Source organism: Narcine bancroftii, chromosome 8 (assembly GCF_036971445.1).
Source record: "Narcine bancroftii isolate sNarBan1 chromosome 8, sNarBan1.hap1, whole genome shotgun sequence".
Classification (NCBI taxonomy): domain Eukaryota; kingdom Metazoa; phylum Chordata; class Chondrichthyes; order Torpediniformes; family Narcinidae; genus Narcine; species Narcine bancroftii.
Window position 1 is genome coordinate 75133501 of NC_091476.1, and position 23039 is coordinate 75156539.

A 23039-nucleotide genomic window follows, 5' to 3' on the forward strand; every position below is an offset into this window, starting at 1 on the left:
TCCACCTGGCTGTGGGCTAGGAGAGACTGGGATTCACACCGGGCTCTGGGCTGGAGGAGACAGGAATTCAGACCGAGCTGTGGGTGGGGGAGACTGGGATCCCATGTGGCTGGGTGAGACTGGGATTCACACCAGGTTGTCGGATGGGGAGACTGGGATTCACACTGCGCTGGGGCTGCGGGAGACTGGGATTCACACTGGGCTGTGGGCTGGGGGAGACTGGGATTCACACTGCGCTGGGGCTGGGGAAGACTGGGATTCTCTGTGGGCTGGGGGACACTGTGATTCGCAGCAGGCTGTGGGCTGGGAGAGACTGGGATACACACCGGACTGTGGGCTAGGGGAGACTGGAATTCCCACAGGGGTGTGGGCTTGAGGAGACTTGGATTCACACTGGGTTGTGGGCTGGGGGAGACTGGGATTCACACCAGGTTGTGGGCAGGGCAGACTCGGATGCACACCGGACTGTTTGCTGGGGGAGACTGGGATTCCCACAAGGCTGTGGGCTGGGGGAGACAGGAATTCACACCTGGGTGTGGGCTGGGGGAGACTGGGATTCAGACTGAGATGTGGGCTGCGGTTGACTGGGATCCACACTGGGTTGTGGGCTGGGGGAGGACTGGGCTTCCGATCAGGCTGTGGGTTGGGGGAGACTGGGATTCCCACCGGGCTGTGTGCTGGGTGAGACTAAGGTTCAAACCATGCCGTGGGCTGTAAGAGTGAAGGATTCACATCGGGCTGTGGGCTGGAGGAGACAGGGATTCAGACTGGGCTGTGACTGGGGGAGACTGGGATTCCCTGTGGGCTTGGGGAGACTGGGATTTCCTGTGCGATGGGGTGACTGGGATTCCCATTGGGCTGGGGAAGACTGGGATTCTCTGTGGGCTGGGGGACACTGTGATTCGCAGCAGGCTGTGGGCTGGGAGAGACTGGGATACACACCGGACTGTGGGCTAGGGGAGACTGGAATTCCCACAGGGGTGTGGGCTTGAGGAGACTTGGATTCACACTGGGTTGTGGGCTGGGGGAGACTGGGATTCACACCAGGTTGTGGGCAGGGCAGACTCGGATGCACACCGGACTGTTTGCTGGGGGAGACTGGGATTCCCACAAGGCTGTGGGCTGGGGGAGACAGGAATTCACACCTGGGTGTGGGCTGGGGGAGACTGGGATTCAGACTGAGATGTGGGCTGCGGTTGACTGGGATCCACACCGGGCTGTGGGTTGGGGGAGATTGGGATTTCAACAGGGCTGTGGGCTAGGGGAGACTCGGATCCCCACAGGGCTGTGGGCTGGGGGAGACTGGGAATCCCACAGGGCTGTGGCTGGGGGAGTCTGGGATTGCCACAGGGCTGTGGGCTGCAGGAGACTAGGATTCCCACAGGGCTGTGGGCTGTGGGAGACTGGGATTCCCACAGGGCTGTGAGCTGGGGAGGACTGGGATTCCCACAGGGCAATTGCCTGGAGGAGACTGGGATTCGCATTGTTCTGCGGTCTGCAGGAGACTGGGATTCGCATCGGGCTGTGGGCAGCGGAAGACTGGGATACCCACCGGGCTGTGGGCTGGGGGAGACTGTGATTCGCAGCAGGCTGTGGGCTGGGAGAGACTGGTATACACACCGGACTGTGGGCTAGGGGAGACTGGAATTCCCACAGGGGTGTGGGCTTTTTTTTATTTATTAATTTTTTTATTTTTCACACCATAAATCACATTAGCCATGATATACACTTTTTCTTTTTTCACACATATACAGTGACTTTTTCTCCCCTCCACCCCCCCCTATCATCCATTTTAGGTATACAATCTAGGTTGCATTAAACCAGTTAGACAATGTTGTCATTCAACAAAAATACACCAGAAATTCTACTGAGTCCATTCTTTTCTTTCCTTCTCCTTCCATCAACTTAGGTAATGTTTGTCCCCGGTAGGTTTTCGCTATTGTATTTAATGTAAGGCTCCCATACTTGTTCGAATATTTCAATATTATTTCTTAAACTATATGTTATTTTTTCTAATGGAATACATTTATTCATTTCTATATACCATTGTTGTATTTTCAAATTATCTTCCAATTTCCAGGTTGACATAATACATTTTTTTGCTACGGCTAGGGTTATCTTAACAAATCTTTTTTGTGCATCCTCCAAATCAATTCCAAATTCTTTGTTTTTTATGTTACTTAGGAGAAAGATCTCTGGATTCTTTGGTAGATTGTTTTCTGTTATTTTATTTAATATCTGATTGAGATCTTCCCAAAATTTTTCTACTCTCTCACATGTCCAGATTGCATGAATTGTTGTTCCCATTTCTTTTTTACATCGAAAACATCTATCAGATACTGTTGGGTCCCATTTATTTAACTTTTGAGGTGTAATGTATAGTCTGTGTAACCAGTTATATTGTATCATACGTAGCCTTGTATTTATTGTATTTCTCATCGTTCCAGAACATAATTTCTCCCATGTTTCCTTTTTTATCTTTATATTTAAATCTTGTTCCCATTTTTGTTTAGTTTTACCATTTGTTTCCTCATTCTCCTTTTCTTGCAGTTTAATATACATATTTGTTATAAATCTTTTGATTATCATTGTATCTGTAATCACATATTCAAGGTTATTTCCCTCTGGTAAACTCAAATTGCTTCCTAATTTATCCTTCAAGTAGGATCTCAGTTGGTAATATGCCAGCGCTGTATCTCCAGTTATATTGTACTTATCTCTCATTTGTTCAAAGGATAAGAATCTACTTCCTGAAAAACAATTTTCTATTCTTTTAATCCCTTTTTTTCCCCATTCTCTAAAGGAAAGGTTATCTATTGTAAAAGGGAATAGCTTATTTTGCGTCAATATTAGTTTTGGTAATTGATAATTTGTTTTATTTCTTTCTACATGAATCTTCTTCCAAATATTGAGGAGATGATGTAATACTGGAGAAGTTCTATGTTGTACCAATTTTTCATCCCATTTATATAATATGTGTTCAGGTATCCTTTCCCCTATTTTATCTAATTCTAATCTCGTCCAGTCTGGTTTTTCCCTTGTTTGATAAAAATCTGATAGGTATCTTAATTGTGCGGCTCTATAATAATTTTTAAAGTTTGGCAATTGTAAGCCTCCTTGTTTATACCATTCTGTTAATTTATCTAGTGCTATCCTCGGTTTCCCCCCTCTCCATAAAAATTTCCTTATTATTTTCTTTAACTCTTTGAAGAATTTTTCTGTCAGTTGTATTGGCAATGCCTGAAATAAGTATAATATCCTTGGAAAAATGTTCATTTTAATACAGTTTATCCTTCCTATCAGTGTTAGTGGTAGATCTTTCCAATGCTCTAAATCGTCCTGTAATTTTTTCATTAGTGGATTATAATTAGGTTTATATAATTGGCCTAGATTTTTGTTTATTTGTACACCTAGGTATCTTATTGCCTGCATTTGCCATCTGAATGGGGATTCCTTCTTAAATTTTGAGAAATCCGCATTATTCATAGGCATTGCTTCACTTTTATTTACGTTTATCTTGTATCCCGACACTTCTCCATATTCCTTCAATTTCTTATATAATTCTTTTATTGATAGTTCTGGTTCTGTTAAGTACACTATCACATCATCCGCAAATAGACTGATTTTATATTCCCTGTCTTTTATTTTTATTCCTTTTATATTATTATCTATTCTTATCAATTCTGCTAGTGGTTCTATAGCTAGCGCAAACAATAACGGTGATAGTGGGCATCCCTGCCGCGTTGACCTGCTTAAGTTAAATTGCTTTGATACATGTCCATTTACTGTCACTTTCGCAAATGGTCCCTTATATAATGCTTTAATCCAATTAATATACTTCTCCGGTAAACTGAATTTTTGCAATACTTTGAACAAATAATTCCATTCTACTCTGTCGAAGGCCTTCTCTGCGCCTAAAGCAACTGCTACTGCAGGTGCTTTATTTCCTTCTACTGCATGAATTAAGTTAATAAATTTACAAATATTGTCTGTTGTGCGTCTTTTTTTGATAAATCCAGTTTGGTCTAAATTTACCATTTTCGGTACCTGTTCTGCTAATCTGTTTGCTAATAGTTTAGCTATTATCTTATAATCTGTGTTTAGCAAAGATATTGGTCTATATGACGCTGGTGAGAGTGGATCTTTCCCTTGTTTTAGTATTACTGTAATTATTGCTGTTTTACATGAATCTGGTAAGCTTTGTGTTTCATCAATCTGGTTGATTACATCCAGGAGGGGCGGAATTAATAAGTCTTTAAATGTTTTGTAGAATTCTATTGGAAATCCATCCTCTTGTGGTGTCTTATTATTTGGTAATTTTTTTATTATCTCTTGTATTTCTACTGTTCCAAATGGTTCTGTTAATTTATTTTGTTCCTCTATTTGTAGTTTTGGTAGTTCAATTTTAGTCAAAAATTCATCTATTTTCCCTTCTTTCCCTTCGTTTTCAGTTCGGTATAATTGTTCATAGAATTCTCTAAAGTTTTCCTTAATTTCTTTTGGATTATATGTAATTTGTTTGTCTTTTTTCCTTGATGCCAATACCATTTTCTTAGCTTGTTCTGTCTTAAGCTGCCATGCTAGGATTTTGTGCGTTTTTTCACCTAGTTCATAATATTTCTGTTTTGTCTTCATTATATTCTTATCTACCTTATATGTTTGTAATGTTTCATATTTTATTTTTTTATCCGCCAATTCTCTTCTTTTAGTTGTATCTTCCTTCATTGCTAATTTTTTTTCTATGTTTACTATTTCCCTTTCCAACTGCTCTGTTTCCTGATTATAGTCCTTCTTCATCTTGGTTACATAACTTATTATTTGCCCTCTAATGAATGCTTTCATTGCATCCCATAGTATAAACTTATCTTCCACAGATTTCATATTTACTTCAAAATACATTTTTAATTGTTTTTCAATAAATTCTCTAAAATCCTGTCTTTTAAGTAGCATGGGGTTTAATCTCCATCTATACATTCTTGGAGGGATGTCCTCTAGCTTTACTGTCAATATTAAGGGTGAATGGTCCGATAGTATTCTCGCTTTATATTCTGTTTTTCTTACTCTATCCTGCATACTTGCTGATAACAAAAATAGGTCTATTCTTGAGTATGTTTTATGTCTAGCCGAGTAGTATGAGTATTCCTTTTCTTTTGGGTTTTGTTTCCTCCATATATCCACAAGTTTCATTTCTTGCATTGATTTAATTATAAATTTGGTTACTTTGTTCTTTCTGTTAATTTTTTTCCCCGTTTTATCCATATTTGAATCCAAATTCAGGTTGAAATCCCCTCCTATTAGTATGTTCCCTTGCGTATTAGCTACCTTCAAAAAGATATCTTGCATAAACTTTTGATCTTCTTCGTTAGGTGAATATACATTAAGTAGATTCCAAAACTCCGAATATATCTGACATTTTATCATAACATATCTCCCTGCTGGATCTATTATTTCCTCTTCTATTTTAAATGGCACATTTTTACTAATTAATATAGCCACTCCTCTTGCTTTTGAATTATACGATGCTGCTGTTACATGTCCTACCCAATCTCTCTTTAATTTCTTGTGCTCCAATTCAGTTAAGTGTGTTTCTTGGACAAATGCTATATCAATTTTTTCCTTTTTCAGTAAATTTAGTAGTTTCTTCCTTTTAATTTGGTTATGTATTCCATTAATATTTAAAGTCATATAGTTCAGCGTAGCCATTTTATACTTTGTTTATCTTCTCTTTCCGTTTTTCCATCATTACCTTTCCTCCTTTTCCATTTCTGTTTTCTTATTTTCAACTCTTTATAAGACAACATTCCTACAACATCAAACATTTTCCTTATTCTCCTATTTATATCTTCTTTATCCCCAATCTCCCCTTCCCCTCCTGAGTTGTCCTTTATCCCTTGTCGGACAACCACATCTCCCCTCTCCATTTGGGTTTGCGAATCCACTCGCAAGCGTCAACTGATTTTGCAGTGACCGCTATTCCCCCCCACCCAGCCCCCCAGAAAAGATTTCACTTTTCATATGTAACAAAGGTCACTCTTTTAATTCCCTCCTTATTCTCTCTATTCCATTACCTTCCCTTATTAATTCTTGTCTATACTATCTATATTTTCCTCTAAGTACAGATACATTCACGTATGCACATTGTATCTATTCACTCTTATACCTCTTTACCCACATACATATCAATCGTAATCATTTTTACTCTCATTACCCGTCTTCATCCCTCAGTCTATTTTTGTCTTTACCCACATACATATCAATCGTGATCATTTTTACTCTCATTACCCGTCTTCATCCCTCAGTCTATTTTTGTAATTGTTCTGCAAATTTTCGTGCTTCTTCTGGATCCGAGAATAGTCTGTTTTGTTGTCCTGGAATAAATATTTTCAATACCGCTGGATGCTTTAGTATAAATTTATACCCCTTCTTCCATAAAATCGCCTTTGCTGTATTGAACTCCTTTCTCTTCTTTAGGAGTTCAAAACTTATATCTGGATAAATGAAGATTTTTTGCCCTTTATACTCCAGTGGTTTGTTGCCCTCTCTTACTTTTTCCATTGTCTTCTCCAGTACCTTTTCTCTTGTAGTATATCTTAGGAATTTTACTAAAATAGATCTTGGTTTTTGTTGTGGTTGTGGTTTAGAGGCCAATGCTCTATGTGCCCTTTCTATTTCCATTTCTTGCTGTAGTTCTGGACATCCTAGGGTCTTAGGGATCCACTCTTTTATAAACTCCCTCATATTCTTGCCTTCTTCATCTTCCTTAAGGCCCACTATCTTTATGTTATTTCTTCTGTTATAATTTTCCATTATATCTATTTTCTGAGCTAACAGTTCTTGTGTCTCTATAACTTTTTTATTAGATTCCTCTAATTTCTTTTTTAAGTCCTCTACCTCCATTTCTACTGCTGTTTCCCGCTCTTCCATCTTGTCCATTTTCTTTCCCATTTCTGTTAAGGTCATCTCTATTTTATTCATTTTCTCTTCTGTGCTGTTTATTCTTTTTCTTAAATCATTAAATTCCTGTGTTTGCCTTGCCATTCTTTAAATGACTCCATGTATTCTTTAATAAGAGAAAGTATATCCTTTATCTTGCCTTTCCCTTCTTCTTCTATCTCACTGTACTCTTCCTCTTCCTCTTCTTCCTCTGGGTTGGCCATCTGTTGTTTCTTTGTTGCCCTTTCCTTCTCTTCTTTCTTGTTTCCATTGTCTTCTGTGTTCTCTTCTTGCTGTAGGTGTTCTGCAGCTGTCGTTGCCGGCTGTGGAGATCGACTCCCCAGCTGGTCACCCCTCCCGTCGGTGTGTTTTTTTTCATGCGCGGTTGCGCACTTTTACTCGGCTCAGCGAGCCATTTTTGTAGTCCAATTTCTACCGACCTGAGGGAGCGGGCTTCTCTCTCCACCGCGGGCCTCTTCGAACAGGTAAGGCCTTCTCCTTCTTCCTCCGTTGTCTTCTCTTCTTACCGTTGCTTTCGATTTTTCTTTTTTTGTCGCCATCTTCTTTCCACCTTTATACTCACTTTTCGTTAACTTTTATTTCTGTGCCTTTGTGTTTTCCTTTGTTTTTTCCGACTTTTCTGGAGAGGGCTGGAGTTCACCGTCCGGCCACTACTCCATCACGTGACTCCCCCCTCCAAAACTAATATTGACGCAAAATAAGTTACTCCCTTTTACAATAGATAACCTTTCCTTTAGAGAATGGGAGAAAAAAGGGATCAAAAGAATAGAAAATTGTTTTTTAGGAAATAGATTATTATCCTTTGAACAAATGAAAGATAAATACAATATAACTCAAGATACAGTGCTGGCATATTACCAATTGAGATCCTACTTGAAGGACAAATTAGGAAGCAATTTGAGTTTACCAGAGGGAAGTAACCTTGAATATGTGATTACAGATACAATGATAATCAAAAAATTTATAACAAATATGTATATTAAACTGCAAGAAAAGGAGAAAGAGGAAACAAATGGTAAAACTAAGCAAAAATGGGAACAAGATTTAAATATAAAGATAAAAAAGGAAACATGGGAGAAGTTATGTTCTGGAACAATGAGAACTACAATAAATACGAGGTTACGTATGATACAATATAACTGGATACACAGGCTATACATTACACCTCAAAAGTTAAATAAATGAGACCCAACAGTATCTGACAGATGTTTTCGATGTAAAAAAGAAATGGGAACAACAATTCATGCAATCTGGACATGTGAGAAAGTAGAAAAATTTTGGGAAGATCTAAACCAAATATTAAATAAAATTACAGAAAACAATATACCAAAAAATCCAGAGATCTTCCTCCTAAGTAACATAAAAAACAAAGATTTGGAATTGATTTGGATGGTGCACAAAAAAGATTTGTTAAGATAGCTCTAGCCGTAGCAAAAAAATGTATTATGTCAACCTGGAAATTGGAAGATAATTTGAAAATATAACAATGGTATATAGAAATGAATAAATATATTCCAATAGAAAAAATAACATATAGTTTAAGAAATAATATTGAAATATTTGAACAAATATGGGAGCCTTACATGAAACACAATAGAGAAAACCTACCGGGGACATTCACTACCTAAATTAATGAAAGGAGAAGGAAATGAAAAGAATTGACTCAATGGAATTTCTTGTTTATTTTTATTGAATGACAACATTGTTTGACTGATTTAATGTATCTTAGATTTTGTACTTTAAATGGATGGGGGGGGGGAGGTAGGGAGGGTGGGATGGGAGGAGGGAGGGGGGAGAAAATGGCACTGTATATATTTGAAAAGGAAAATGTATGTATCATGGTCAATGTGGTTTATGGTGTGAAAAATAATTTTTTTTTAATTAAAAAAAAAAGGGCTGTGGGATGGGGGAGACTGGGATTCGCACTGGGCTGTGGACTGAGGGAGACTGGGACTGACAGCGGTCTGTGGGCTGGGGGAGACAGGGATTCGCACCAGGCTGTGGGCTGGGCGAGACTGGGATTCAGACCGAGATGTGGGCTGGGAGAGACTGGGATTCGCATTCGGCTGTGGGCTGCGGGAGACTGGGATTCACACCGGGCTGTGGGCTGGTGGAGACTGGGATTGCCACAGGGCTGTGGGCTGCAGGAGACTGGGATTTCCACAAGGCTGTGTGCTGTGGGAGTCTGGGATTCCCAGAGGGCTCAGGGCTGGGGAGAACTGGGATTCCCACAGGGCTGTGGGCAGCGGAAGACTGGGATTCACACAGGGTTGTGTGTTGGGGGAGACTGGTGTTCACACTGGGCTGTGGGCTGGGGGAGACTGCGATTGACAGTGGGCTGTGGGCTGCGGGAGACTGGGATTCCCACAGGGCTGTGGGCTGGGGGAGAATGCAATTCCCAGAGGATTGTGTGCTGGGGGAGACTGGGATTCCCACAGCGCTGTGGGCTGGGGGACACTGCGATTCCCACTAGGCTGTGGGCTGGGGGAAAGTGGGATTCCCTGTGGGTTGGGGGAGACTGGGATTCCCTGTGGGCTTGGGGAGACTGGCATTCCCACAGGGTTGTGGGCTGGGGGAGACTGTGATTCGCAGCAGGCTGTGGGCTGGGAGAGACTGGGATACACACCAGGCTGTTGGCTGGGGGAGACTGGAATTCCCACGAGGCTGTGGGCTGGGGGAGAATGGGATTCACACTGGGTTGTGGGCTGGGGGAGACTGGGATTCACACCAGGTTGTGGGCTGGGGAGACTGGCATTCACACCGGGCTGTTTGCTGGGGGAGACTGGGTTTCCCACAAGGCTGTGGGCTGGGGGAGACAGGAATTCACACCTGGGTGTGGGCTGGGGGAGACTGGGATTCAGACTGAGATGTGGGCTGCGGGAGAAATGGATCCACACCGGGCTGTCGGTTGGGGGAGACTCGGATTCCCACATGGCTGTGGGCTGGGGGAGACTTGGTTTCCCACAGGGCTGTGGGCTGGGGGAGACTCGGTTTCCCATAGGCTGTGACTGCGGGAGTCTGAAATTGCCACAGGGCTGTGGGTTGCGAGAGACTAGGATTCCCAGAGGGCTGTGGGCTGTGGGAGACTGGGATTCCCACAAGGCTGTGGGCTAGAGGAGACTGGGATTCGCATCGGTCTGCGGGCTGCGGAAGACTGGTATTCACACCGGGCTGTGGGTTGGGGCAGACTGGGATTCCCACCGGGTTGTGAGCTGGTGGAGACTGGGATTCACACCGGCCTTTGGGCTGGGGGAGACTGGGATTGCCACTGGGCTGCGGGCTAGGGGAGACTGGGATTCACACCGGGCTTTGGGCTGGAGGAGACAGGGATTCAGACCGAGCTGTGGTTGGGGGAGACTGGGATTCCATGTGGCTGGGGGAGACAGGGATTCCCACAGGGCTGTGGGCTGGCGGAGACAGGGATTCCCTCCAGTCTGTGGGCTGGGGGAGAATGGGATTCCCACCGGGTTGTGAGCTGGTGGAGACTGGAATTCACACCGGGCTGTGTGCTGGAGGAGACAGGGATTCAGACCGGGCTGTGGGTTGGGGAGACTGGGATTCCATGTGGGTTGGGTGAGACTGGGGTTCACACTGGGCTGAGGGCTGGGGGAGACAGGGATTCACACCAGGCGGTGGGCAGGGGAAAACTGGGATTCCGATCAGGCTATGGGTTGGGAGAGACTGGAATTCCCACGAGGCTGTGGGCTGGAGGAGAATGGGATTCACACTGGGTTGTGGGCTGGGGGAGACAGGGATTCCTACAGGGCTCTGGGCTGAGGGAGACTTGGATTGACAGCGGGCTGTGGGCTGGGGGAGACAGGGATTCGCAACAATTTGTGGGCTGGCGGAGACAGGGATTAGCACCAGGCTGTTGGCTGGGGCAGACAGGGATTCGTACCAGGCTGTGGGCTGGGGGAGACTTGGACTCCCACCGGGTTGGGAGTAAAGTCTTTAATCCGCAAAGACTTCCACAGAGACAGGCTGCCTGTAGCTGCAGCAACTCTGACTGAGGCCTTTTGGAGGCTGGCACTGGCTTATATCCCAGGGGGTGATTGACACTTGACTCGGTGGGGGTTGATCCATTCAGGCCGACTGGTTGACAGCCACCCAGGTGTTGTCCTGCCCCCTTCCACTCCTACAGATACAGAGGTTGTCCCCTGCAGTAGGTTGATGGTACACTCCTGCAGTTACAGAGGCCGGTGGTGTACCACCACACTCACCCCCCTTTAAAATGGTCCCAGGGGTGGGTGGCAGTAACAAGGAATTGTACCCACTATACAAAATACAATATTTACAGATTGAAACGATCTGGCATCTGCTGGGGTCTCTGTGACCGTCGTAGGACTGGCTCCTGGTCACTGGTCGGAGGGAAAGTGGGAGGGCTGGCGGCAGGGGTCTGTGTGACTGGTGTGGTGCCGCGCGGAAGGGTGGCCAAGGGGGCCATGGTCGACTCGTATTGGATGGATGGGGGGGGTCATGTTCTTCCCCAGTGCTGAAGCGGGCCCCTGGTGGTCAAGGAGGTCCTGCGCGCCCCATAGCTGCCTGGGAACGGGGACGTATGCCCAGTCAGTGTCGTCCTGGGCTGAAGGATGCCGTGGAGTGGTGGGTGTGCCTGCTGGTGCCAGGTACCTGGTTGAGTCTGTGTCCTCCCTGCCACTGCTGAACCTAACATAGGCGTTGTTGTGGTTGGCGTGTAGGAGGAAGACCTGCTCAACCAGGGGTTTGGCCTTGTGTGTCCATATGTGCTTACGCAGGAGCACTGGTCCCAGGGACATGAGCCATGCTAGGAGGGATATTTCAGTTGCTTACTTCCTGGGGAATGTGAACAGACGTTCATGAGGGGTCTCGTTGTTACCCATACATAGCAGCGACCGAATGGCATGGAGCGCCTCGGGCAGGACATCCTGCCAGTACTCAATGGCCCACCCTTTCGACTTGAGTGCCAGGAGAACTGCCTTCCAGACCACCCCGTTTTCGTGTTCCACTTGCCCATTGCCATTCAGGTTATAAATCATCATGCGGCTAGTCGAGATACCCCTCGTCGTCAGGTACTGGGGCAGCTCATCACTCATTAAACTAGACCCCCGGTCACTGTGGATGAAAGTGGGATAGCGAAACATGGTGAAGATCTGCCCAGGGCCTTGATGATGGTGGCCGTGGAGGTGTCCGGGCAAGGGATGGCGAAAGGGAAGCATGAGTACTCGTCCACTACCGTGAGGAAGTAGACATTTCGGTTCGTGGAAGGCAAGGGCTCTTTGAAGTCCATGCCGAGACGCTCGGAGGGCCAAGTGGCCTTTACAACGTGGGCCTGGGGTGGGTGGAAGAAGTGGGGTTTACACTCCGCACAGACCCAACAGGCCTCGGTCATGTCTCTGATGGTGTACGGCATATTTTGGGACTTAATGAAGTGGTTATACCTGGTGACACCCGGATAGCAGAGGGATTCATGCAATGCCTGCAGCCTGTCATTGTAGACACGCAGGTCCGAGAGGGAATCGAGGGAGTCGTTAAACTTCCCGGGGCGGTACTGGATGTCGCAGCTGTAGGTTGCCAGCTTGACTCTCCAGCACAGGATCTTGTTGTTCTTGATCTTGCTCTTGTGGGTCGTGTTAAATATGAAAACCATGGCCCACTGGGTATGTAGGAGGGTGAACCTCCTGCCGGCCAGGTAGTGGTGCCGGTGGCGGACCACTTCCACAATCGTCTGGACCTCCTTTTCAATGGTGGAATGCCCTAGCTCAGAGCCGTGGAGGGTCCTAGAGAAGAAAGCGATGGGGCACCCCCCCTTGGTTCAGGGTAGCGGCGAGGGCTACCTCGAAGGCATCGCTCTCCACCTGGAAGGGGGAGTCCTCATCCACGGCCTGCATCGTGGCGTCCGCAATGTCCTGCCTGATGCGGATGAAGGCTGCCTGCCCACCTCGGGTGGGCCAGTGGGCGGACCTTGTCCGAGAAGCAAGGGACCCACTGCGAGTAATAGGAGAATAGGCCAAGGCACCTACAGAGGGCCTTAGCGTGGAGGGGAGAGGTAGCTCCATTAATGGGTGCATCCTTTCTGGATCTGAGCCGAAGACCCCATGGGTCACGAAGTACCCCAGGATGGCAAGGTGTGTGGTGCTAAACACACGCTTCTCCTTGTTGTAAGTGAGGTTCAGCTTCCTGGCCGTCTGGAGGAATTTTTCCAGGTTACCATCATGGTCCTGCTGGTCACAGCCACAGATAGTGACATTATCCAGATACTGGAACGTCGACTTTAGGTTGTGTCGGTCTACTATGTGATCCATCTCCCGCTGGAAGACGGAGATCCCTTTCGTGACCCCAAAGGGAACTCGGCAGAACTGGTACAGGTGCCCGTCTGCCTCGAAGGCAGTGTAGGGCTTGTCCTTCGGGTGGATGGGGATTTGCTGATACGCCAACTTCAGGTCAATCATGGAGAAAACCCGGAAGCAGGCTATCTCGTTGACCATGTCAGCAATCATAGGCAGGGAGTAGGTGTCCATTTGGGTGTACCGGTTAATGGTCTGGCTGTAATCCACGACCATCCTTGGCTTACTTCCCCCTTTGACCACCAGGACTTGGGCTCTCCAAAGGCTATTACTGGGCTTTATGACACCTTCCTCCAGGAGTCGCCGCACCTCCGCCTTGATGAAGTCTCTGTCTGTGGTGCAATAGCATCTACTTCTGTTGGTGATTGGCTTGCGGCCTAGCATAAGATGTGGGAAGAGCGCCGGTGGGGTGATGCGTAGTGTGGAGAGGCCGCAGGTTGGTGTGCTGTGTAACATGAGTGGAGGTTGGGGCCCCCCGAAGGCAAGGGTGACACTCTGCAGGTGGCACTGGAAATCTAGGCCTAGGAGGACTGGGCCGCAGAGTTTGGGCATGACCAGGACCCTGAACCCCATGTAAGTCTCCCCTCCCACTGTTATATCGGCCGAGCAGTGCCCGAGGGTACCAACAGTCTTATCCTTGGTGGCGAGGGCGATCGAGCAGGTGGTGGGGTGGACTTTTAATCTCAGGGAGTGGGCCACACTCGGGTGAATAAAGCTCTCGGTGCTGCCACTGTCGAACAGGCATTTTGTTACCTGCCCGTTGACTTGCACGTCCATCATAGAGCGCCCAAGGTCATGAGGGATGTCCCTGGTCAGTTTGGCGGCAGCCAGGACCGTCTTGGGGTTGGAGTTGTCGCTCTCCGGCTGTGCGGGCCATTTATGGCATCCAGAGGCGTGGGGACTGTCGGTAGGGTGGCCTGGTCATCGCCCGAGTTGATCACATTGTTCTCATCATCGGGGGCCCTCCGTGTAGGCCGCTGCCTGGCCCAAGATAGCGGCGGCACGTGGGGGCCCGCTGCATGGCTGGCCTCCTTCCCCAGTCGTGTTCGATGCGCTGGGGGAAGTGGCGTCATTGCAACCGGTGGCAGAGACGTCATTACATCTGCTGGAAGTGATGTCATGCCGTGAGCTGGAAGTGACGTCGCTGTAGTTCTCGGCGAGCGGCACTGGTGAGGACGGGGGCTGGTCCGGGTGCTCGGAACACACGCTGAGATCATCGCTGGTGAAGCCGGATGTTGTACTGTCGGAATCAGGGAAGGTGGAACTTGTAGCGGGGACAATGGCACCGCCTGGCATGCACACATGGAGGGGTCCGCAGGGGAGGTTGGGAGGTCATATAGGGCCACTGAGCTACCGGCTGGTTTCGAGAGGCACACTTTAGCAAAGTGGCCTCTCTTGTGGCCACTTTGTGGAACAGTATTGGTTCCGAGCCGGGCAGTTTCGGCGTGATCGTCGGTCTGATTCACACCAGGACCCACAGTACTTATAGGGGCACCGGGCGCCAGGCGGCTGCTGCAGTGATGTTCTCCTCCCCAGCTTGGTCTGGGGCTGCAGCTGCAGTGTGAGAGGGCCATGAAGGAGCCTGGGGGAACCTGGAATCAAAGGTTTCTATGTGCAGGGCTGCAGCTTCCAGGGTTTGGACCACTTCCACTGTCTTGGTCAGGGCGTAGATACTATCTTCCAGCAGCTTCTGCTGGATGGCCCTTGAGCGTAGCCCTTGGACGAAGGCGTCCCGGATCAGTCTCTCGACCTCCTCTGTGCCTACCCTGGGTTCAGCCAGACAAGGTCGGGCCAAGGTGTTGAGGAGGTACCTTGCACAGACCGCATGCATGGAGGGCTTGTACAAGTTCTCAAGAGTGTCTATTGTGCTCTTGTACGTGGAGCAGCCTTTGGTTGCTTGGAAGTCGTGGGGACCCAGCTTTGACCAGAGTAGGACCAGCCTCTTCTGATCTGAGTCCAGGATGCTGTCTGTGTGCGCCTTGATGTTTGCCTCGACCGCGTGCTGCCAGATCTTGAAGTCTGTCTGGGTTTCCAGGTGGCGTGGGTCGATTTTGAGGCTCCCTGCGCTCAGGAGTTTTTCCATGGCAGCCGTGGGAAAATTTTGTGGATTAAATTGTGGTGCGCTGTTAGCCAGAATCAGACACTCAAAGGTAAAGACTGTACAACAGGCTTTAATCCACAAAGACTTCCACAGAGCCAGGCTGGCTGTAGCTGCAGCAACTCAGTGTGAGGCCTCTGGAGGCCGGAGCAGGCTTATATCCCAGAGGGTGATTGACAGCCGGCCAGGTGTTGTCCTGTCCCCTTATCCTCCTGCAGGTACAGAGGTTGCCCCCCTGCAATAGGCCAGTGGTGTACCACCACACAGATATCAGAACCAGGATGCGAGGGGGTGCCAACGGTTTCCTGATCGCGTCGGAGGTTTGGACCTGGAGCCCGGGCAGCTGGTGGATCGAACAGGCATCTGTGAGACTGCGGGAGGAAAATCCACGGATACTCGGAGACCCTGAAGGGACTCTTGTTTGCTTTTCTTTCTCTGACCATAAGGAGGGGCCAAGCGACACTAATGGTGACCCTTTGCCTTACGGGAGAAGAAAAGAAAATTCACGTAATATCAACCTTACTGTCTTATTGAATCTTGAATCAGGCCTGAAACTTCGGTGATAAATCTCTACCTCGTATGGACGCTGCGAGACTGGCTGAGTGCCTCCAGCATTTATACTACCCTTCCCGCTCCCTCTCCCCCACTGCCCTCCACCTCCTCCTAATCGGACCCCTAACTTCCCCTTGCTTTGTACAAACGAGTCTTCCTCGCTGTAAAATGTGCTTCCCTGTTAACCCCTGCGGGTACATTTGAGTTGATGTCGGCTGCGCGCGGAAGGATCCTTGTCACAAGCTTGAAGGAGAATTTAATCCCCTCCACCCCCATCATCTCACCTCTTCTTCCGAGACCCCAGATTTGTAATTCCAAGCGGCTGACAGCTCTGGAAGACAGAACCGGCGGTTGGTTACTGGGCGAAGTGGTTGTGATACAAGGAACAAGGAGCTGGTTGTGGACTTCAGTAAAAGGAAACCAGGGGTGGATGATCCAGTGATCGTTGGGAGATCAGAAGTGGGGAGGGTGAGCACATTTAAATTGCTGGGAGTCACCATCTTGGAGGATCTTTCCTGGACCCAACGCACCAATGGCATCATGGAGAAAGCCCGTCAGCACCTCCACTTCCTCAGGAATTTGCGGAGGTTTGGTACGACATCGGAAACCCTGGCAAATTTCTGTACGTGTGTGGGAAAGTTCACTGACCTGCTGCATCATGGTCTGGTACGGGGACACCAATACCCCTGAGCATAAAGCCCAGCAAAAGGTAATGGACACAGCCCAGGACATCACAGACAAAACCCTCCCCACTGTTGAGCACATCTACATGGGGTAGTGCCGTTGGAGAGCAGCAGCGATCGTCAATGACCCAGCACACACTCTGTTCTCGGTGCTGCCGTCAGGAAAGAGGTCAAGGGGCCACAGGACTCGCACCACAAGGTTCAGGAACACCTGCCACCCCTCCACCATCAGACTCCTCAACGACAAACTCAATCAGGAACTCGTTTAGACAGGGGCCAGACAAAGAGTGAAGCTCCCTCCACACAATCCAATCGCTTTTAACTGTGGGAGTGTTACAGGACAGAGACCAGCAAGGTCAATGTTTCAGATCCAGGATCTTTGTTTAAACAGGAAATGGGGGAGGAACTGAACCATTTTTCTAAGTGGGAAGATGGTTTACACCCCACCCTCTCTCCACCTCTCCCCCACCCTCTCTGCCTCTCCCCCACCCTCTCTCTCTCCACCTCAACTCCACCCACTCCGCCTCTCCCCCACCCCCTCTCAGCCTCTCCAACCTCTCTCCACCTCACCTCCACTCCACCCTCTCTCTGCCTCTCCCCCACCATGTCTCTCCACCTCACCTCCACCCTCCCTCCACCTCACCCCCACCATCTCTCTCCACCTCACCTCCACCCTCTCTCCACCTCACCCCCACCCTCTCTCCGCCTCTCCCCACCCTCTCCACCTCACCCCACCCTCTCACTGCCTCTCCCCACCCTCTCCACCTCACCTCCCCACCCTCTCCACCTCACCCCCACCCTCTCTCCACCTCACCCACACCCTCTCTCCACCTCACCTCCACCCTCTCCACCTCACCACCACCCTCTCTCTGCCTCTCCCCACCCTCTCCACCTCACCCCCACCCTCTCTCTGCCACTCTCCACCCTCTCCACCTCACCTCCCCACCCTCTCCACTTCACCTCCACACCAGCTCACCTCCACTCTCTCTCCACCTCACTTCCACACTCTCTCCACCTCTCCCCATCCTCCCTCCACCTCACCCCCACCTCCATCTCTCCCACACTCTCTCTCTACTTCACCCCCACCCTCTCTGCACCTCTTCCCCACCCTCTCTACACCTCACCCCCACGCTCTCTCTGCCTCTTCCCACCCTCTCCCTCACCCCCACCCTCTCTCTGCCTCTCCCCACTCACCTCCATCCTCTCTCCACTTCACCCCCACCCTCTCTCCACCTCTCCCCCACCCTCTCTCGACCTCACCCCTACACTCTCTCCACCTCTCCCACACCCCGTCTACACCTCACTGTCACCTCCACCTCCCTCACCCTCTCTCCACCTCTTCCTCACCCTCTCTCCACCTCTTCCTCACCCTCTCTCCACCTCTCTCCACCCTCTCTCTGCCTCTCCCCACTCACCTCCATCCTCTCTCCACTTCACCCCCACCCTCTCTCCACCTCTCCCCCACCCTCTCTCGACCTCACCCCTACACTCTCTCCACCTCTCCCACACCCCGTCTACACCTCACTGTCACCTCCACCTCCCTCACCCTCTCTCCACCTCTTCCTCACCCTCTCTCCACCTCTCTCCACCCTCTCTCTGCCTCTCCCCCACCCTCTCTCCACCTTTCCCCACCCTCTCTCTGCCTCCCCACCCTCTCTCCACCTCACCCCCACCCTCTCTCTGCCTCTCTCCCTCACCCTCTCTCCACCTCTCCCCATCCTTCACCTCACCCCCACCTCCACCTCACCCTCTCTCCACCTCTCCCTCCACCTCACCCCCACCTCTCCCCCACCCTCTCTCCACCTCTCCCCCACCCACTCTCCACCTCTCATCCACCCACACTCCACCTCAACCTCTCCTTCACCTCCCCCACCCTTTCTGTACCTCTCCTCCACCCTCTCGCTTCACCTCCCCCCACCCTCTCTCCACCTTCACCTCCCTCACCCTCTCTCCATCCTCCCTCCACCTCACCCCAACTCCACCTCTACCACTCTCTCTCCACCTCTCCCCATCCTTGCTCCACCTCACCCCCACCTCAACCCCTCCTCCACCTCTCTCACCCTCTCCACCTCTTCCCCATCTTCCCTCCACCTCACCCCCAACTCTACCTCTCCCCCACCCTCTCTCCACCTCTCTCCCCCTCAACCCCACCTCCACCTCCCCCACCCTCTCTGTACCTCTCCCCCACCCTCTCTGTACCTCTCCCCCACCCTCTCTACACCTCTCCCCCACCCTCTTTGCACCTCACACGCACCTCCACCTCCCTCACCCTCTCTCCACCTCTCCCCATCCTCCCTCCACCTCTCCCACCCTCTTTCTGCACCTCTCCCCATCCTCTCTCCACCTCTCATCCACCTCAACCCCTCCTTCACCTCTCTCCACCTTTCCCCATCCTCCCTCCACCTCACCCCCCACCTCTACCTTTCCCACCCTCTCTCCATCTCTCCCCACCCTCTCTCCACCTCTCGTCCACCCTCTCTCCACCTCCACCTCCCTCATCCTTTCTGTACCTCTCCCCGACCCTCTCTCCACCTCTCCCCCACCCTCCCTCTTCACCTCTGCCCCACCCTCTCTACACCTCTCCCCAACTCCACCTCCCTCATCCTCTCTCCACCTCTTCCCCACCCTCTCTACACCTCTCCTCCACCTCTCATCTATTCACCTTTCCCCCATCCTCTTTCCACCTCTCCCCACCCTCCACCTCTCTCCCATTTTTAACCACTCCACAATGGCACTGCCCCCTTTCAATTCCCCCACCCCCACCCCACAGATTCCCCATTACTCAGGGTCACGATGGGAAATGTTGCCCGCCTGCTTCTCTCCAGAGACACTATCCATCCTCTCCCAGCTGAAGATTAAACTGGGGTTTGTGGACTGAAGCATGACTCACGGGTTAATGCAAGGGCCAGGACGGCGGTCAGGGTGGTTGGGGCTTTCATGGTGCTGCCGTTGACTGCAGGCCAGGTGGAGCAGGTCCGAGTTGCAGCCCTTATATCTGGGACATCCTGTTCCAAAGTGTCACAGTTCAGCACTCTCCGCAGGGACAGAGGGAACTGAGAGATTCCAGACACTCATCAGCCTTCTCAAGTTGCAGCAGGTCAAGGTCAAGTAGCCTGAGGGAAGGGACTGTCCCATCCCGGACTCAATCCCGGCACCTGCAGGGGCAGGTGAGAGCCTGGGATCGGAATATGCTGAATTCCTGCAGTGGGGGGGGGGGGGGAGAGGTGGGATGTCCAAGACGCGTCCTCAACCCAATGCACAGGCTGCACAACATCCCACACACTCTGTGTACACACATCCACTACTGTTGGACTGTACAGTACAGATAGACCCTAACCCACCTGGCAACGGGCCGACTTATGATGTTTCAAAGTTACGCTGGTTTGAATTTTCAGTGTCTCCCGAAGCCTTGTGTTGGACCCCACACTGATCCCACTGCCCCGTTCTCTCCCCACGGCCCCTTATCAGTCTCCACACTGATCCCACTGCCCCGCTCCCTCCCCACGGCCCTGTATCAGTCCCCACACTGATCCCACTGTCCTACTCTCTCCCCACACCTCGTGTCAGTCCCCACACTGATCCCACTGCCCCGCTCTCTCCCCATAGCTCTGTGTCAGACCCCACACTGTTCCATAGAAACATAGAAGATAGGAGCAGGAGTAGGTCATTCAACCCTTCGAGCCTGCTCCGCCATTCAACGAGATCATGGCTGATCTTAAAGTTCAGTACCCCGTCCCCGCCTTCTCTCCGTAACCTTTAATACCCTTATACTGAAGAAATAGATCTAATTCCCTCTTAAATATATTTAATGAACCTGCCTCTACTGCCCTCTGTGGCAATGAATTCCACAGATTTACCACCCTCTGGGTAAAGAAATTCCTCCTCATCTCGGTCCTAAATGCTTTGCCTATTATCCTCAACCCATGGCCCCGGGTTCTGGATTTTCCCATCATTGGAAACATCCCATCTGCATCCACTCTGTCCAGTCATGCCAGAATTTTATATGTCTCTATGAGATCCCCTCTCAATCTTCTAAACTCCAGCGAGTACAATCCCAATTTGCGCAATCTTTCCTCATAAGTCATTCCTGCCATTCCAGGTATCAGCCTGGTGAATCGCCTCTGCACTCCCTCCATTGCAAGAACATCCTTCCTTAGATAAGGTGACCAAAACTGCACACAATACTCCAACAGCTGCAGTAAGGTATCCTTGTTCCTATACTCAAACCCTCTTGATATGAAGGCCAACATACCATTTGCCTTTTTAACCGCCTGCTGTACCTGCATGCTCGCCTTCAGACTGGTGTACAAGTACCCCTAGGTCTCTCTGCACTTCCCCATCTCTTAATCTATTGCCATTCAAATAGTAATCTGCCCTCCGGTTTGTATTACCAAAGTGGATAACCTCACATTTAACCACATTGTAGTGCATTTGCCATGTAGCTGCCCAGTCCCTCAATTTATTGAAATCACACTGGAGCTTCCTGACCCCCTCTTCCGTGCACACAACCCCTCCTAGCTTAGTGTCATCTGCAAATTTGGAGATATTACATCCAATCCCCTCATCCAGATCATTAATGTAAATTGTGAACAGCTGGGATCCCAGTATATATCCCTGTGGCACCCCACTGGTCACCGCCTGCCACTCAGAAAATGAGCCGTTTATCCCAACTCTCTGTCTTCTACCTGCCAGCCAATTCTCAATCCACATCAATACTTTGCCTCCAATCCCATGAGCCTTGATTTTGGAAGCCAGTCGCTTATGCGGGACCTTATCGAAGGCCTTTTGGAAGTCCAGGTACACCACATCCACTGGCTCTCCCCCATCTATTTTACCTGTCACCATCTCAAAGAATTCCAATAGATTTGTCAAGCACGATTTACCTTTTGTAAATCCATGTTGACTCCGTCCGATCCCTTCTCTGCTAGTCATATGCTCCGCTATTACATCCTTAATAATGGATTCCACCATTTTGCCCACTACTGATGTAAGGCTCACCGGCCGATAATTCCCCGCTTTTTCTCTACCCCCCTTTTTAATTAGTGGGGTAACATTAGCTACCCTCCAATCCATGGGTACCGATCCTGAGTCTATCGAGTTCTGGAAAATAATTCTTAAAGCATCTGCTCTCTGAATGGCCACTTCCTTGAGTACCCTAGGATGTAGATTATCAGGCCCTTGGGATTTATCTGCCTTCAATCCCATCAATTTCCCCAAGACCATGTCCTTAGAGATACTGATTTCTTTCAGTTCCTCCCTTGCATTAGTCTCTATGTTTCCCAACATCCTTGGGAGGTTATTTGTATCCTTTCTTGTAAAAACAGAACTAAAGTAAGAATTTAATTGGTCTGCCATTTCCTTATTCCCCATTATATATTCCCCTGATTCCGACTGCAAAGGACCTACTCTGGATTTCACCAATCTTTTCCTCTTGACATATTTATAAAAGCTTTTGCAGTCGGTTTTTATGTTTGCCGCAAGCTTAATTTCGTAATTTATTTTTGCTCTCTTGATTAATCTCTTTGTCCTCCTTTGGTGCATCTTGAACTGCTCCCAGTCTTCGGTTGCGGTACTTTTTTTGGCCAATTGATATGCTCTCTCTTTGGACCTAATGCTGTCTCTAATTTCCCTTGTTATACACGGTTGAGTCACCTTTTTTGGTTTATTTTTATGCCAAACCGGTATAAATGATTTTTGCAATTTCTCCATTAGATCTGTGAATGCTTTCCATTGTCTATCCACAGTCAACTCCCCCATAAACACCACCCAATCAATCTTACTCAACTCCCGTCTCATACCATCATGATTCCCTTTATTTAAATTCAGGACCTTAGTCTCGGTTTTAATTTCATCACTCTCCATGTCGAGTGTGAATTCGATCTTATTGTGATTGCTCCTACCCAAAGGGCCTCACACAACAAGATTGCTGATTAGCCCCTTATCATTGCATAATACCCAATCTAAAATGGCCTGCTCCCGAGTTGGTTCCTCGACATATTGGTCCAGATAACCGTCCCGTAAACATTCAAGGAATTCCTCCTCCTCTGTATTTTTACCAATTTGACTAGTCCAATCTATATACAAATTAAAATCTCCCATGATGACAGCTGTTCCCTTATTGCACGCTTTTCTAATTTCTCTTTTAATGCCTTCCCTCACTTCTACACTACTATTTGGAGGCCTATATACCACCCCCACTAACGTTTTCCGCCCCTTGCTATTCCTCAGTTCTACCCATATAGATTCCGCATCTTCTGAGTTAATATCCTTCCTGTCAATCGTGTCGGTCCCTTCTCTCACCATCAATACTACCCCACCCCCTTTGCTTTCTTGCCGATCCCTCCTAAATATCGTATACCCCGGGATGTTAAGTTCCCAGGCTTGCCCACCCTGCAGCCATGTTTCTGTAATCCCAATCAAATCATATTT

General features: G+C 49.0%; 1 protein-coding gene across 2 annotated transcripts in view; it reads right to left on the minus strand.

The window, feature by feature from the left end:
• Positions 1-23039, minus strand: part of LOC138740903 (serine protease inhibitor Kazal-type 1-like) — a 99890-nt gene that overhangs the window by 25381 nt on the left and 51470 nt on the right. Inside the window, exon 5 of one of the 2 annotated variants that reach the window (XM_069894207.1) lies at positions 16212-16258. The exons of the other annotated variant lie outside the window; for it this stretch is intronic. Within the exon in view, the coding sequence (XP_069750308.1) occupies positions 16212-16258 (47 nt within the window). The remainder of the gene's footprint in view (positions 1-16211; positions 16259-23039) is intronic. 2 annotated transcript variants of the gene reach the window in all.